Below are 16,199 nucleotides of genomic sequence, written 5' to 3' on the forward strand. Positions count from 1 at the left end.
GACTGCTCAGAGAGGTTTTGGTGTCTCCTTCTTTGGAGATACTCAAATCTGATTAGATGTGATCCTGGGCAATGTGCTCCAAATGATCCTGCTTGATGTAGGGGCACTGGACTAGATAATCCCAAGTGATCCCTTCCAACTTCAAGTATTCTGTGATTCTGTGGTTAATTGTTCTAGTAGGACTTTAAAACATATTTAATATGTGAAGAACAGATGGGCTTTGCTCTTCTTGGAGGAAGAAATAAACCTCCCAGACTTCATTGCTTCTTTGAGCTGTTGCAGAAGCCCAAGGAAATCCTAGCACGTTGCTCTGTGGATACTTGGACAGCAGTGCCTTGAGTGTGGTTCTTTGCCATTAAGAGTTGCCTGACATTTTGATAATTTCTTTTATGTCCTTGACATGTATTTGATATGTGAGAATTGACATGAGGTGGATATGTCTTTAGATTTAGTAGTTAGCAGTATTTTGAGCACTTGGAATATTTTTTCAGTTATTTTATGTGTTAGGGTTAGTGATTCCATAGCTATTCACATGGTAACCTGTCAATGGACTTACAGTAAGCAGCAGGAACCATGGCACTCAAAGAACAAGTCTCTGGCAGAAACGGACCAATTATTTTAGAGTATCTTATTAATCAACAGGAATACAAGCATATTTTATAAACAGAACCACTAGAAATAGATGAAGCTGGAAGTTCTTTCACAACGGTCATCATGATCTGAATCTCTCACAGGGTGCTACAGATTTAATTTTCAAATGTGTGTGGTAGCAGGGAAACACAGGTATCCTACAGTCAACTCTGCAAATAATAAGCATTTCGGTTCATTTTTTAAATCTACAGTAAGGAGAAGGGAAAATAACATTTTTTTCTTCTAGCTGAAGCAGGAAGAATAATTGATTATTTTATTCATCACTTCTATATAATTTTCCTGCTCTGGATACAAGCATCCTTTGTACTTTACAGACAGACCCAATATTTAGAGCTGTTCTGCTTCCAAAGTTTTCTTCACTGAAAGAAGTGAGTGCAGCCCGAGATACAGGGGGACAGAAGGTCTGTGTGCTTGCTGCAGGCTGCATGCACCCCAGGGAGAGTGCCTGTCCCTGCTCCCCATGCTGGGGATGGAGGAGTCATTAGTGACTTCACCACATCCAGCCCAGTGCTGTGCCAGCCCAGGTAGTTCTTGATCACACCATAGAGAAACAAAACCTTGTGGAGAGGATGCAGCAGGCCTTAAAGTAAGTACTGCATAAAGGTGGAGATCAGTAAAATCAGTTCATCTTACTGTACAAGTACATCCTCCCCATGTACTCTGTCCTGTTTAGAAAGGCCACGTTTAGAATACTGTATACAGCTCTGGGCTCCCTAGTTCAAAAAAGACAGAATTCCTCAAAGAAGTCCAGCAAAGGGTCACAAAGATGATGAAGGGCTTGGAGCATCTCCTGTATAAAGAAAGACACAGCAACCTAGGTCTGTCTGTTCAACCTGGAGAAAGGAAGACTGAGTGGGGAGTTGATAAATGTTTATAGATATCTAAAGAGAGGTGGGAGGCAAAGCAATGAGGCCTAGCTCCTCTTGGTGGTGCATAGTGATAGGACAAGGAGCAATGGCCTAAAAGTTGAATTGCATGTACTATAACTGCATGTTACATGGGAAAGTCCACATTGAAAGGTAAAAATAGTAACTCTTCTTTCTCTGCATCTCAGTCTCCCCATCTGCTGAGAAAAAGTGTCAGGAGAAGTCTGAGTTTTGAGGCCTAGTTTTTGTGTTACCTTATGTCCCTATATATGATATAGCAAAGAAATATCATATTAGATTCAGGGTATTTGCTGCATAATGTTTTTTTTCTCTGCAGTGATATAAATTGTGTAAATCAAGGTATAGAACAAGCACGTCACAGACCTATTGCTCATCTATACCTGTGACTATTCCAGAGGAATATGAACCCAGCCACCAGTGGATAGTCTTTTGATGAACTGTCTAAGCAGAGGTGTCTTGTCATATCACACACTGCAGAGCAACTCAAATGCAAGACACTGACAGAACAAGGCAGATGTTCTGGAGTTTTCTCTAGAAGACCTTTCTGTGGCTAAAAGGGTGTAAGCATAAGCACTGACTGATTCATTCCCCAGATATGAGCTAAAGTTTCACAGCTGAGGTATGTTGCAAGCAGAAATTAAAATACATCCTGGTGAGTTCTGCACTAAGAAAAAGTTAGGCTTTAATGTATCTCCAAAACCAGCTCTCTAGCAGCAAGTCTGACTGAGGGTGCTTCACTTGTGAACTCAAGGACCTGGCAGGACTGGCCCTCTGAAGACAGCTACAGGCCTCAGAGGTGACAGGAAGGCTTTCTTTGTCTCCTCTGGGAGTTAGTGATTACGGAAAAACAAAACAACCAATCAGAAAAGTGTAAAATCTGCATGTGCTTTATGCTTTGTGCTTCCTACAGCATATCTTCTTGGCAATGCATCTTGGGCTAACACAGCTGCCCTTGCTGAGTGAGAATGGATTTTCATTACCTGGTGGCAAAAACGGCAGGTCCCACCCTTGGTATTAATGAAGACTTTGAACATGCAAGGACCAATTAAGGACAACAGGATTTGACTCTTTGAGAAAAGTACAACAAATAGAGACAGGAAACAGCCTGTCCCTGTGTCAGTGACAATACTCTGTGTTTCCTTGGAAAAGTCCTTTGACTCCTGCCACAGTCCTTGGGGGACTGACCTTATCAGGAAGGCAATTTGCTGTGTGTGCAATTAGATTTGCAGAAGAGAGAAGAAGGCTGATGTAGAAACCGGGAGAGTATTTGCTGCCTGATATTTCTGACACAGGCTCATTGCTGCACAGGGCTTTGTGTCCTCTTGGCATGGAGAAAATGGCACCATCTAAACAGCATCCTCTAAAGCAGTAAGTTTAACTCATAGTGTGTCCACTGAAATCTGTACAGCGAAACACGTGCAGGTAGACCTTTTGTCCCACCCTGAACTACAGGACTGTGCTCTCTCTTGTGTTAAACATTATTTGGCAGTGCTGAGCTGACCAAAGGCCATTCATGCAGCCAGTCACCATGTTTTCAGTGCTGTGTTGCACCAGTAAAGCTCAGTTCATAAGGGCAGAAGAAACACTTCTGAGAAATTCCCTGGAACACATCCCATGCTCAAAGAACAAGACGGTCTGTAGAAGTTTGAATTATTGCTTTCTCAAATCAGAATTGGTGCTGGAAAAATCATCTGGAAACAGCATTGGGCAATCTCTAGGTGAGACAGCTTATTGATGTAGATTAATGCAGACAGTAAGAACCATGAGAATGGAAAAGTGTTAGGTTTTGTCCTTGCATCTCAGAAAGTCGCTGCCTAAATATTTTGTGATCTATACTTAGCACTTGTCTGGTCCCCAAGAAATCATGGAAAGATTCAAGACAATTGCTGTCTAACATGATGCCTTTACAAATTTCCCTCTAAACTGGGAAATGGTTTAATCCCATGATGTAGCTCATAATCCTCCACCACAGCAAGAATAGTCAGCTCCATCATGGCAAAGGATAGTAATAAACCACTGCCCCCAAACAAGTATTTATTAACCAGCCCATATTTCCAGAGTTCATTAAGAATGTAGAGTTCTGAGTGGTTGTTTTGGCTGTTAATTAATGCTGAGTAGTAGTGGAAAGAAGTGGTTTAGCTATTACAGTATTTCATTTCCTTACATTTAGAGAGCTTTACTGTTAATTGCTTGATGTGACTATAGGATGGAAGTCCTTCCCTTTGCATCTGGAGTATAACAAAGGAAAAAGAAGAGCTGTGGTAGGAAATGAGTGGAGACATTAATTCTTTCAGAGTATTACTTAAATAAAAGGGGAAGTGAGGGCAGAAAGGAGGAAAGTTTTATTCAGTAAATTTCATCCTTTTCTTCATCAGATTTAGTGAGAAGAAAGAAATATGATATAATTTGAACTGCCTGCTAGGAGCTACCTGAGAATGTGAGTATAACCCACACAGTGCTGTGGTGCAATCTGTGCTTGGGGTTTTGTGTTACACTGAGAGCAAAACAGTTTCTTACTTTCATTATAATACTAACCACAGAACTTAATTTTTTTGAGATTGGAATGTGAAATTTCTGTGGAAATGTATATCAGACTGTCAAGTCACCAGCACTCCTCTCTTTCATGTCTCCTAAATAAAAAACAAAAAAACAACAAAAAAACCAAAGCACTTCCTCTGTTTGAATGAATACAGTTTTGTTTTAAAGCTCTGCAGCTTTCTCATCCTATCTTGTTTTGGCCATTCATTGGTACCCTCCTTGGTTTTATTTTTTTGTATAAAGTACACATCAAACTAAAATAATGTAATTAATCTATTCTGGATTACAAATAGCAATAATTTAGCAATATTACTGAAAAAGTGTAGTGTCCAATTAACTGCTAGTGAAGCACTGAATAAATTACACTGAAATTTATTAACTAATTCACCAATTTGGAAGGTAATCAGGATTGATTCTTTTTCTTCTTTTTCTTTCTTTTTTTCTTTTCCTTTTTCCTTTTTCTTTTTCTCTTTCTTTCTCTTTTTTTTTCCTTTCTCTTTTTCCTTTTCCTTTTCCTTTTCCTTTTTCTTTTTCTTTTTCTTTTTCTTTTTCTTTTTCTTTTTCTTTTTCTTTTTCTTTTTCTTTTTCTTTTACTTTTTCTTTTTCTTTTCCGTTATCTTTTCATTTCTCTTTTTTCTTTTTCTTTCTCTTTTTCTTTTTCTTTCTTTTTCTTTTCCCTCTTTTTTCCTTTTTTTCTTCTCAGTGCACTCAGTATTTCTCTTATAAATCTTGGTTATTTTTTTTCATTATCTGAAAAGTAAACAATCTGGGGGCATGGATGGCTTTGAAATAATATATTCACTTCATAAACTCAATAGTCTGTTGATATCCTGGAAACTTCTTCTGAGATGCAAAGACTGCAGCAGGTTGAGTAACAACTCACTGTGAGTCAAATTCTCCTCTGACAGCTCTGTCCTCAACAGGAAAACAGGGCTGAGACTATTGTTAGCCCAAACAGATTAAGTGTATCTGCACCAGGATTAAGTGAAGCAGCAAAAAAGAGATGCAGAAATGATGCTCATAAAACAGCTCATAAAAGACCAGAAAATCAAGTTTGCCAGTAATAATTTTTGTTGTCTGTGGAATTAATCCTACTGGATGTCCATGGATGCTAACAGGAGGCTCTGGAATGGTTTATTGCTCAATCAATACTGCTCACTCTTAGCAACAGGGCATTATTTTGGGAGCGAAGACACTGTGAAGTGAAAAAGGTACAAGAGACTAGTGACAGAACATTGTTTTGCTACTTGTAGTGGGAAGATGTGAGTCCAAGTGTGAGAAATACAACTGCCGCCAAAGCTACCGAAGCTCAAGTTTTCTCATGGGCCCTTGGGTGCATCTGGAGAAGATGAAGGAAATGCAACTTCCCTCTTGTAAGGGGAAGCAAAATCATTTCCTCTACATTCCATTTATTTCGTAACCTATCAGAGTAATCTTTTAAGATGAAAGTGATAATGAGAGGCTGGTGCAACTGAGTTTGCTGTTCCCAAGTTGAGAGTGCCTGTGAGTAACTTAAGCACAGAAAGAAGATGAAAGCTTTCTCATGACTTCTCCTTAGAGGTGGTTTGCCATAAGCAATTAAAGCAGGAAAAAAAAAAAAAAAAAAAAAAAAGTGCCATTAGGGACTGCTTGAGCAACCAGCTGACACTGTGCTAGGTAATGCTGAAAAAGGATGAAGAATGTGGGAAAAGTGGAGCAGAGCAAGCCTGCAACTCAGCTAAATCTAGCCTGATTTGTAGCCAGCCAAATATGGGTACTACCACCAGGAAAGTACTTGCAGGCAAGAATCATTTTGTCCATAACAGCAAGAGTTGTTTTTTGAGGCTGCTGTGTATACTGTGCATGTATGTGGTTTGTGTGAATGCAGTGAGATGACATATGCAAAAGAACATATGCAATCAATTCATCTTCACAGCATGATCAGAGCATACAGCATGCAAAAGATTCACAGTGTCTAGAAGTGTCTCTGGGCTTTTGCTGCTGGATATGCAAACTCTCTTCTTTTACAGTAGTGTATCCTCAAGCTGCTGCTTACTGATTTTTCTGTGTAGGGAATTTTGCTGGTATTAAGTATAGTTTGTGATTCAGGAAGCTAACAGTGCTGTGCAGTGGCAGGTCAGGAATGAACAGCTCGAAAATAATTAAAGAGAAAATCATCAGCCATATCAGCCAGAAGTTGTGTTTGGAACTGCACTGTCTTAGAGAAACTTCTTGTGCTCCGGGAAATTAACCATGCCACCTCATCGGTCAGGCTGACGTGACACAGAAAGTATAAAAGTAACAGACAGGCAAAAACTGGCTTTGAAGTAAGAAGGTTGAAGTACATTACTCTTGAATAATGGGTATCTGTCTTTCAAAGGTCCTTTCAAAATTTAGAAAATATCTATTATTCTTGAGCCTAGGAGTTCTTGTTATTCCCAGTGGTGAGTTAGAAAATGAATTCTGCTGGGGGTTTGTTGCTACTTTATGGCACTTAATATTACTAGTTCATGTTCTTAGTCTGCATGTTATCTGGACAACAGTCGTCAGATCTACACCCTAAAGAAACAATCAGCATTCAAAACTCGCCACAGGAAAGCCTCCATTTCAGATATATGCTATTTCCTTTCTGCGAGTGTCCTGCAGTGGAACAGCATGCTCAGTAAGATCTTCCCACTGGCACAGGGTAGCTCCTTCAGAGAATATCTTCTGCTGAACCTTCTTTAAACACTTTTAATTTTCACCCCTTGGGTTCCAGGTGCATTACACAAATACAGAAGATGAGGCTTGCAAGGAATTCTCCCAGAAGTAGATCTTCTGGGATGGGCAGATCTGTGTGAGAAAGGACTCAGCATCCTCCCTGATGAGCTCAGTAATACATGGTATGTATTGTAATATATGTTACAATGTACATGTAACATATTCCCTTGTGAATCATGGTGAGAGCTGGCCGTGGAGCTGTACATCCATCTCACAGAAGTGGTGGATGCATCCATTTTTGGTATATTTGTTCTGTGCCTACACAACAACTTCCCCACCACAATAACTGCTGTAGAAATCTGTGTTAAAGAGACAGGCCTGGGCCAAGCAGACTCAAGTGTGCGTGATCAATAACAGAGCAGGTTTTCCATACAAGGAGTGTGGAGATATGAAGGACCAGCTCTACAGTCAGCATCTCTGACATCTGTGCTCCATTTTCTCCGCCAAAATCCTTTCAGATTAAATTTACATAAGATCAGTAATCTCAACAAAATATTTCAATTATTTTTTTTCCAGATGTGAAATTACAGCAAAAAAGTTGTCAACCCAACCAACTTACTTATGATCTCCAAACAGTCTAATATATAGCTGTATAAACTGTATCTAAAGCAATGGCACACGTTAACAGATGTGGATGGTGGATTATTTCATTTCACCCTTTTAGAAGCTATTCCCTTGTGCCTGCTGCAATGCCTCTCTATTCCTGACTGCTCCCAGCTGCTTGGAAGGCCTTTGGGCACACAGGCTTGCTGAGAGATGATACCATGCCTCTCCTTGGGGCAGAACCAGGCACATACTGAAAGCAAATTCTAAGGATAAAAAGAAACAATGGAAGAGAATCATCACCTTTTCACGAGTCCACATAGAGTAGGTGCACAGGGCTGCCTGAAATTGTTTTTGGCTTCTAGAGTCAGAGTCAGGGGGCAGTAATAATGGTCACTGCTTAAACTTTTTTCTTTTGCAAAACTACAGTCAGCAATCTCAAGAAGAAAGATCAGCTCTCCTTTCTCCCAAGATTTAGATGCACTCATTTTGTAATCAATGACAGTCTTAGTGGGCCTGTGCTGAGATAAAAGGTGTCAGCAGGTCATAGAGGTTCATTAATAATACATGTGACAGAACTATCACTTCTGGAGTCAGTGGCGGCTCTATCTCAGCAGGAGTCTAAATTCTGTCTAAACTTTAGGCTCCTGAAAAAGATAACAGGATCCTCTGCATAAATGATATAAGAGGCAGGCAGGTGCAGTTCCTGGATCTTACGAATGAAATACATTTAAGGAGTGAAAACCCTTCTTCCACTTTCTCCTGCAATTCACATTAGAAGGTATTTGATCACTTTGGTGACTGAAATATCTGGCATCAATCTAATATCTAGTCGGAGTAATTCTAAAATTCCTGAGATAAAAATTTCAGATGTGGTTTGTGTCCCTTAAGCTGTCAGAGGCTCAGAAAGACAGCACTCTGAGTTTGTGGTCAAAGTTCAGGTGCTTTTTCATTCTGGCAGTAGCATGTCCAAAGACACACAAACCTGGTCCTTCCTTTAACTATGGGAAATTCTTTACTATGAGTGTGGTGAAGTGCTGGAACAGGCTGCCCAGAGACACTGTGGGAGCCCCATCCCTGGAGGTGTTCAAGGCCAGGTTGGATGGGGCCCTGGAAAAACTGGTCTAGTTTTAAATGTGGAGGTTGGCCCCACATGTGGCAGGGGGGTTGGAGATTCATGATCCCTGAGGTCCTTTCCAACCTGGGCCATTCTGTGGCTCTGTGAGCACAAACATTTTGAGAAAGAGTACAGTAATGTGCACAAGAGAAAATGTAGGTTTTCTATAGGTTAAGTCAAGCTTCAGGAAGAAGAAACAAATCTTGAAACAGAGTTGTTAGGACTTTCTATTCTGCAACCAGAAATTACCATCTCTTCGTAGTTCTGAAGAGCATACACCATCATAAATGTGCTTGTGTGAATTTGGTAATGTATGTTCAAAGCTGCTTTGTTTTCTAAACATGTAAATGAATCATATAATAATGATGACTTTTATAATTATATCTATAATTTTCACGATAACACCTACTGATCCTAAAGAAAGCTCAGCCACCTATAGGGATTATACACAGGTCGCATCAAATTCAACTGCACTGTTAGTTTCACTGCTACCCTTTAAAAGACTAAGGTAACCTTGTTAGTCTTTACTATATATGGATTCTGAATCAAAACTACCCCCAAAATAAGAAATCCAGTATTTTTAGCAACCTTTTGCATTTAACGTTATTGGTATCATAGAGCTGTAGCACTGAAGATTCTTTCTCTCTTTGAGAACAGAGAGATTTGACAAGCCAGAAACAGTCAGTGAAAAGTGCTTGAAACTCATTCTGACTATTGCTGATTTCTGCAGACCTCTTACCAGAGGAGGCCATCTTGCTAAAGCAGCACTCACACAACATCACTTTTGACAGCCAGCACGCTGCAAGAAGCCGACAGCAAACATCAGACCATCTGAGGATGTGTTCAGCAAGCAAGAGACAAACTGTGATATTTGTTCCTTGTTGCAGAACTGGTGGGCCTGCTACAGGAAAGTGTGCTGTGGAATAGGCAAGCACTGCTGTAGCATGCACTCAGCAGAGGCTGCACTGCAGCACTGGTAAGCAGGTACTGAATATCACCACCCAAATCAGGCCTTCAGATCTGTCTGCTAATTGGGTAACGCTGTTAAAGTTAGGAGATAAACCAAAGGCCGTTCCTTGCAGCTGGAGCCCCACAAAGGCAGGCCTAGGGCAGCCCACACCGCTGGGAGAGGGCTGCAGCACCTCTGCTGCTTGCTGGGCAGCGTCTGCCCGCCTTCCTGAGCTCCGCCTGTGGTATCTGGAGCGAAGCGGGCTCGCATTGTCGTCCCGCGCTCGCCCCAGGAAACATGATATCATTCTCAAACAAAAGCGGGAAAGCTGACAGATCTATTGAGACGGGTGTGACTGTGATACACACCTAACCCGGAGAGCCCCTGTGGAAAAGGCTGCGCCGGGCGGCTCCTCGTGCCCTGCGGTCTGCGCTGCTAATCTGCATAGCCAAATTTTTGCTTCTCCCGTGGTCGTGGCTTCATGAAAATTACTTGCTCTCTATAGCAAGCAGGGAAAAGGGAAAGAGCTGGGTGAACTGGGCTTTCTTTTCCTCTCTGCCCATAATGGCAGCAGCACCAGTGCCGCCTGAGCCTCCTGAGGCTGTGGCCGTGCTTGGATCAGTGAGCACTAAGCGGTCATGAAACTTCAGCTGGAGAATAGGAATTAGCAAAAAAACCACAATCTACTGCAGCAATGGCTAAAGAAAAATACTCACAAACACGCATTCAACAGATTTTAAGCACTTAATTTTTTTACCTGTGTTAATCTCCTGCATATTCTCACTGCCAAAGTAATTAAAAATTCAGTGACATCTCAAAGAAACTAGTTCATAATGTCACTTAGCTAGTAAGATGCTGCTAGTTGTGAAAATTTGAAACTGTAAAGTGAGTTACACTACAATGAGGACTTCTGCCTTTTCATGCTACTTTCTGGTTTTCAGTGCAGCTCAATATGCTGTTTTACAGCATCTAACTTTTTTACTTGGAGATGGACTAGAAGGACCTATGTGCACCTTTACATCTTAAGGAGTGAGCTCAGAGCTATTGTATTTTTGTTTCGCAGATTTTCCCTCGCAGATTTCCTTGAAGAAACTCTCTAGAGAATCAAAATATGGGTGGAGATAGTAATGCTTAAAAGTTGAGCAACTGGCAGCAGCTCAGGAAGGGGCAGGCTTCCTCAGTACTCTGTCTTTGATGGCTTCAGCAGCAAATCTCTAACATTAGTGTTCCAGGTTCTACAAGCAAGATTTGCTTTATTGCATATGTCTCTTGTGACGAGCTGCTGATTTGATAACTAATCATATTTGCTGTTAACACTGAATTGTTCTTCAGTTGCACTTAAAGTTCTATTGATTAGTCTTAAACAACGTGGGTATTTCCAGCCTTTTTGTTCACTGACTTCCATCTAGGTTCCAACTGCAGAATCTTGACCAAAAGCTTATCTAAAATCTAACACTGGAATAACTGGAAGTGCCAACATTTCCTGCTGCACAGCCACAAAGTAAGACACAGAAAGAGTCAACATCTAGTTTGCAGTGTGAGTGTGTGCGTCAACAAGTGACTTCAGTGTTTAGGAAGAGACAGCCACAGATTGTGAATACAGAGCACACTCCCTGATACCTTGCATCCAGCCCTCCTCCCTTTGCCTGCTGTGGGAACAACTCACAGAGATAAGTGATCATACTGGAGTAAACACAGGTAATTAATCAATAAAGTGATTCCCAGTGTGAGGAGTGGGGAGTTGTGTGTTTTGCCCACCCATTGCTTGGGAAGCAAGAAGGGCGTGACAGGCCAGCTGTAGATATTAAAGCAAATGCTTACCTGAAATAATCAGGCTGAATCCATAGAGAACCAGAGGTGCCAAAGGGTCCATGCTTTCCAAAATATATCCATCCAGTTCTTACAGCAGCTCATGGAGTATCCTTCCCCTGGTCAAAATTTTACCAGTGGTTCCGCTCCGGCATGCTGGACTGCAGCGTGTTTACAAGACACGGGCAAGGAACTGCAGCAACGGAGCAGGCTGGAACAGTCTCATTGCTGTCTGAGTACAGGGAGTTTAAGTTCCTTTTTCCTGTTTCCTTTGTAGATTAGGATGGGAAGGCAGGATCTTAAGGCATTTTTTTATATCAGCTGGACTACAGGGCAGTGCAAAGCCCCGTCCCATCCAGCAATACATCAAAACAATTATCAGGAGCTGCTGCAGGAGCAGAAAACAGCGGCTGGTCGCAGCCAGCAAAACAGGAACAGTGATGGCATCCCCCGACAGGCGAGTAGCATCCCAGCACTCAGTAATAAAGGCATGAAGCAAACCCTAACGAAGCAACCAGTTGAATCCAGCACAGACCAACACCAGCCCCAATCCAGCCAACTACTCCTTTAGTCGGGTGGTGCTTCATTGGAAACTATTTTTCTCTGCATCTGACTATTGGAAACAGACTGAAAACTTGTCATGGTAATAAATCATAACCAGAGTTTTTTATGACTTCAGCAAATGCCACTTCACTCCGGGGGGGCCTCAAAACTCAGAAGTAAACATGAGGAAAAAATCACAAAATAAAACCACAAAAGCTACGTATAATTAATGAAATACATGGAAAGGCAGCACCAGATAAATTGACTTATTTCAAATAAATGGCAATCATATTCGCCAGCTAACTAAATATAACACTTGACATTGTAGAATTTGAAAGCCCCGTAGCTCTGCCAAGACGCTAACACTCAGAATGACTTTACACAAGTATGGAAAAAGAAATTTTTTAGCATCATTTTGGAAATGGGAGTGTGGGTTCATCATACCCTGATTTAATTTCCTTACGAAGATACACTCTGCAGTTGCTGCAGATTTTACAAAGGATTTCTTGGCACTGAAGATTGAGTGACACCTGGATAGCAGAGTAGCACCCACAGAAGATTCAATGTTCCTCATACCCAACCAAAAATAAACACAAACCAATCCATATAGGAGTCCAGATTGGGTGCAAAAAACAGATGAAGTCTGCACACTACTAAAAATCCATTTAATAAAGGTTTAAGGAGACAGAACACAAGATGTTTCCTAGGTCTGGTTCCTCTGCACACACGCATATTTTCTCCACACTTGATTTCTGAGATCATTTTCTTCCTCTATTAGACACAAAGAGGAGGTGATTATTCAAACTACAGTTGCAGGTTAGCCAATATAAACCTTCTGGTATAGGTCCCTCCTGTGGCAACAACACTTTGTGTACTGCCAGGCACTGAGTATTATTACATTTCCCATCTGGTGCATATCTCTGCCTCTGTCACTCATTTAACCCTCTTCTGATTTGGCCTTCCCTCAGTTTCTTTTTTTTTAATTGCCGAGCAATGAGGGGGTCAACCAACATTCGTCAAGGACGTACATCTGCACATCTCCAGGCTGTCATTCTGTGATTCTGTGATTCTGAATTTAGTAGACTCTCTTTCTTTTCTTTCTTCTTTCTTTCTTTCTTTCTTTCTTTCTTTCTTTCTTTCTTTCTTTCTTTCTTTCTTTCTTTCTTTCTTTCTTTCTTTCTTTCTTTCTTTCTTTCTTTCTTTCTTTCTTTCTTTCTTTCTTTCTTTCTTTCTTCTCTTTCTTTCTTTCTTTCTTTCTTTCTTTCTTTCTTTCTTTCTTTCTTTCTTCTTTTCTTTCTTTTTCTCTTTCTTTCTTTCTTTTCTTTCTTTTTCTTTCATTCTTTCTTCTTCTTTCTTTTCTTTCCTCTCTCTCTCTCTCTCTCTCTCTTTCTTTCTTTCTTTCTTTCTTTCTTTCTTTCTTTCTTTCTTCTTTCTTTCTTTCTTTCTTTCTTCTTTCTTTCTTTCTTCTTTTGTAATGAACATAGATGGAAGAAAATGCTTGTGGGCTGTTGTTGACATCGATTTTTAAATAGATGGATCAGCTACAGTGGAAACCCACTTTTTAAAAAATAATTATCTTGAGCCTGCTGGTCATTTAATATCCTATGGCAATGTGGCTAACTCAAGCATAGAGCAACCAGCCCAGATATGCAATACTTCATATATATTAAAAGACTGCAGAGTCTTGCTAAAGCTGGAAGAGAGGAAAGATCTGGTTATCTGAGTCAGAATTTGACTGGGATATCAACTTCAGCTGGTTCATGTGTTTGTTTGTTTTGGTTCGTTCTATCATTCCATTTTTTAAGGCATGCAGAATAGCATCTATTCATATATATATACATACGTATTAGTTGCTGAAAAGATTCAGCAAACAGCAAACAATTACATAATTTATAATAAGAGTTTAATCTTATATTTGTTTCTGTTTGGAAGACATTTAAATCACAGTTTGATTATTGCTTCCACTGAAGTTAAAATTAATCAGATTACAAGCTATTGCCAGACTGCAGAGTTTAAAGGATTCCACTGTTCTATCTTGATTTACTCATACGTGTCTGCCAGCCCCCCTTCTATGGTTTGATACTTACACTTCAGGTAATTAGACACTGAGGGTTCTTGACAGTGGCTATACTTGTTTTCTGTCATGTGCTCTGTTAACTCTACAGTCTGTTCATCCCTCTGACTACTGAAAGACACAGAAATGGTAGGACTGTCTGTCCCCCTCAGCAGGCAGCAGTAACGTGACAGCAGGATCCCCGGTGCTTGTCCATCCTGTACTATCCAGTCCTCAGCTGAAGATGATGGATCTACAAACAGGAGGATCTTAAATCTCAGCCTACAGCCACAGTTAAAGAGTAGAACTAGAAATAGCCTTCTGTCAACACCAGATCATCAGCAAAAGAAAATGGGCTGAAAGTGAGGGTATCAGTGAGTCAAAAATACAGCACTGACTTACTCCATGTTTTGTTGCACACTGAGTCAATTGAAGCTGTTAACTTCTGGATGGGTCAATATAGTGAAGCCACAGGCATGTCCTCACTGAATCTTGTAGCAGTGTTAGCACCCCGTAAGCTACACCCTTCTGCTTTTCTAAAGGTGTCTGGAGAGACTCAGAATGGCTTCCTGCCCATGTGGTTTCTGAAGTGCTTCCCTGGGGATGTTGACTGTGTTGGTGGTTAGCTGTTGGTTTGCACACGAAGAACTGAATACCCATCAACATAGCATGCAAGAGTTTTTAAACTATTAAAGCAGGAAAACAAACTGTCTTTGAACATGTAAATATACGCTAACATTAAACATTGGTTTTCATAACTCTGTTTGTTGAAGGCTAATTTTACGATATGTCAAGTGCTGTGAACTCCTGACACCAGGCTTTCCTCTTTAGATAAGCAGCACGCTTGTCTCAAGGACAGCCCATTCATACATGCTGCAGCGCATGGAGATATGCGAAGAGGAAAAAGAAACAATGCCACTCTGCACTTCTTTAATCAGGTGGATGTGTTAGCAGAAAGCACATATCCTCTTGGAGTGTCTGGCTGCATTATGCTGTTTTGGAAACAAGCCAATGCTTTGTCCTTGACTTGATGTTAATATGTGACAGTAAGAGGCGGTAAAGCACCTTCAGGAATTCTTACTCACGGTAATCAGCTAATGTGAAGCAGAAGGATCATAAATTACAGAGCTCGGGCTTCTTTTCTTAAACAGACCCTGTTTTGCTCCGTGGAACATCGCACACCACTGCGGTTAACCACAGCCATTGCTGCCTTGTCCTGGACTTATCCTGGCCCACCTGGAAAGGCCAGCAGGAAAGGCCAGCCAGGCATGAGCATTGTGCTGCAGTCCAGAGGGATCTGTCTTCATACAGTGTGGAAACTGGAGGTGCAGACTTCTGCAGTATGTAGTTCAAAGATGAGCAATACCAGTGTGGAAAGTGTAGAGGAACTGGTCGTATTGTAGTGGTGGTTGTAGGGAAACTTTAAGGTGGAAAGGAAAAGTAGCAGCCTGGATATTTTTTTCGCAGTTCTTTCTCTTTCTTGGGACCTGTGCTGAGAAGGTGCCTTGATTTCATGCTTTTTTCTCCTGTTTCTCAAGTTTATTTACATAGTTAGGATGGTTTTTTTTGCTCAGCATTTTTGTTTTCTTGTCAAAAGTCCTTCACTGTATACAAAACATACCTTAGTCAAAGTGATGTTTTGCTTTCGTGACTTCCTTGTGAGTGAAATGAAAGGACATTTTCTACAATGGATCTGTGGAAACCTCAGGTTTTTCTCAAGTGTTAGGAAGGTTCAAGTGATGAAAGAACACAGCAGTCCTTCAAAGCCGCAGTATCAGTACATTGTGAAAGACATCAGCTTGACTAAGGCCAGATGCCTGTACTCTGGATGCTTTGGGAGCCTCCTGTATTTTGCTGAAATGGGCTCTGTGCAGGTTTTATTGTGACCACTTGTGCGCAGAAGAGAAATTAATTCTTGTTTCTTAATTCTTTGCTGATAAAAGGGACTGACAACTTCAAGACAATTTCAATATTTCAAGAACTTCTTGGAGAACAAAACTATGAGTAGTGAAGAACCAGCATAAGTGAGAAGTAACTAAGCTAGTTATATTCCAATGCCTGTGTGAAAAGGAGAAAACTGCACCCTTGATGTCAGTGCTTCGCAACACAGTTGTTTTCTCCTTTGTTTTTATTGCTGTTTCTCTTCATTTTTCTTCATACAGTGTGGAAATGGAGATGCTATGATACATCTTGAAGGAAGAAAAGGAATCCATTATTTCCCTCTGAAATCATCTCACACTCTTAATGTGATTCTCAAGAAAACTTTGATTAACTGCGTAACTGAACTTTACACTGACTTCACCCAAGATGTGAGTCTATGCTTAGCTCATTCATTACGCTGCCAAACATTTTTCCCAAAATATGAACTCT

The 16,199-nt window shown here is 40.8% G+C and overlaps 1 protein-coding gene and 1 long non-coding RNA gene across 3 annotated transcripts in view; one reads left to right on the forward strand and one right to left on the reverse strand.

Annotated features, from left to right (window-relative positions):
- The window catches only part of TEK (TEK receptor tyrosine kinase), a 35,820-nt gene extending 24,344 nt beyond the window's left edge, over positions 1–11,476 (reverse strand). Inside the window, exon 1 of the mRNA XM_048930781.1 lies at positions 11,246–11,476. Coding sequence (XP_048786738.1) covers positions 11,246–11,297 — 52 coding nt within the window. The 5' untranslated portion in view covers positions 11,298–11,476. The remainder of the gene's footprint in view (positions 1–11,245) is intronic.
- LOC125686613 (uncharacterized) lies at positions 3,098–11,228 on the forward strand. 2 transcript variants are annotated; one of them, XR_007373849.1, is made up of 4 exons: positions 3,098–3,256; positions 3,914–3,975; positions 6,814–6,937; positions 9,206–11,228. It is a non-coding gene; the product is annotated as an uncharacterized LOC125686613 (long non-coding RNA). The 2 variants fall into 2 exon arrangements; XR_007373850.1 differs by lacking the exon at positions 3,098–3,256 and adding an exon at positions 3,568–3,799.
- Positions 11,477–16,199: the final 4,723 nt, after the last annotated feature.

This window comes from Lagopus muta, chromosome Z (assembly GCF_023343835.1).
Source record: "Lagopus muta isolate bLagMut1 chromosome Z, bLagMut1 primary, whole genome shotgun sequence".
Taxonomy (NCBI): domain Eukaryota; kingdom Metazoa; phylum Chordata; class Aves; order Galliformes; family Phasianidae; genus Lagopus; species Lagopus muta.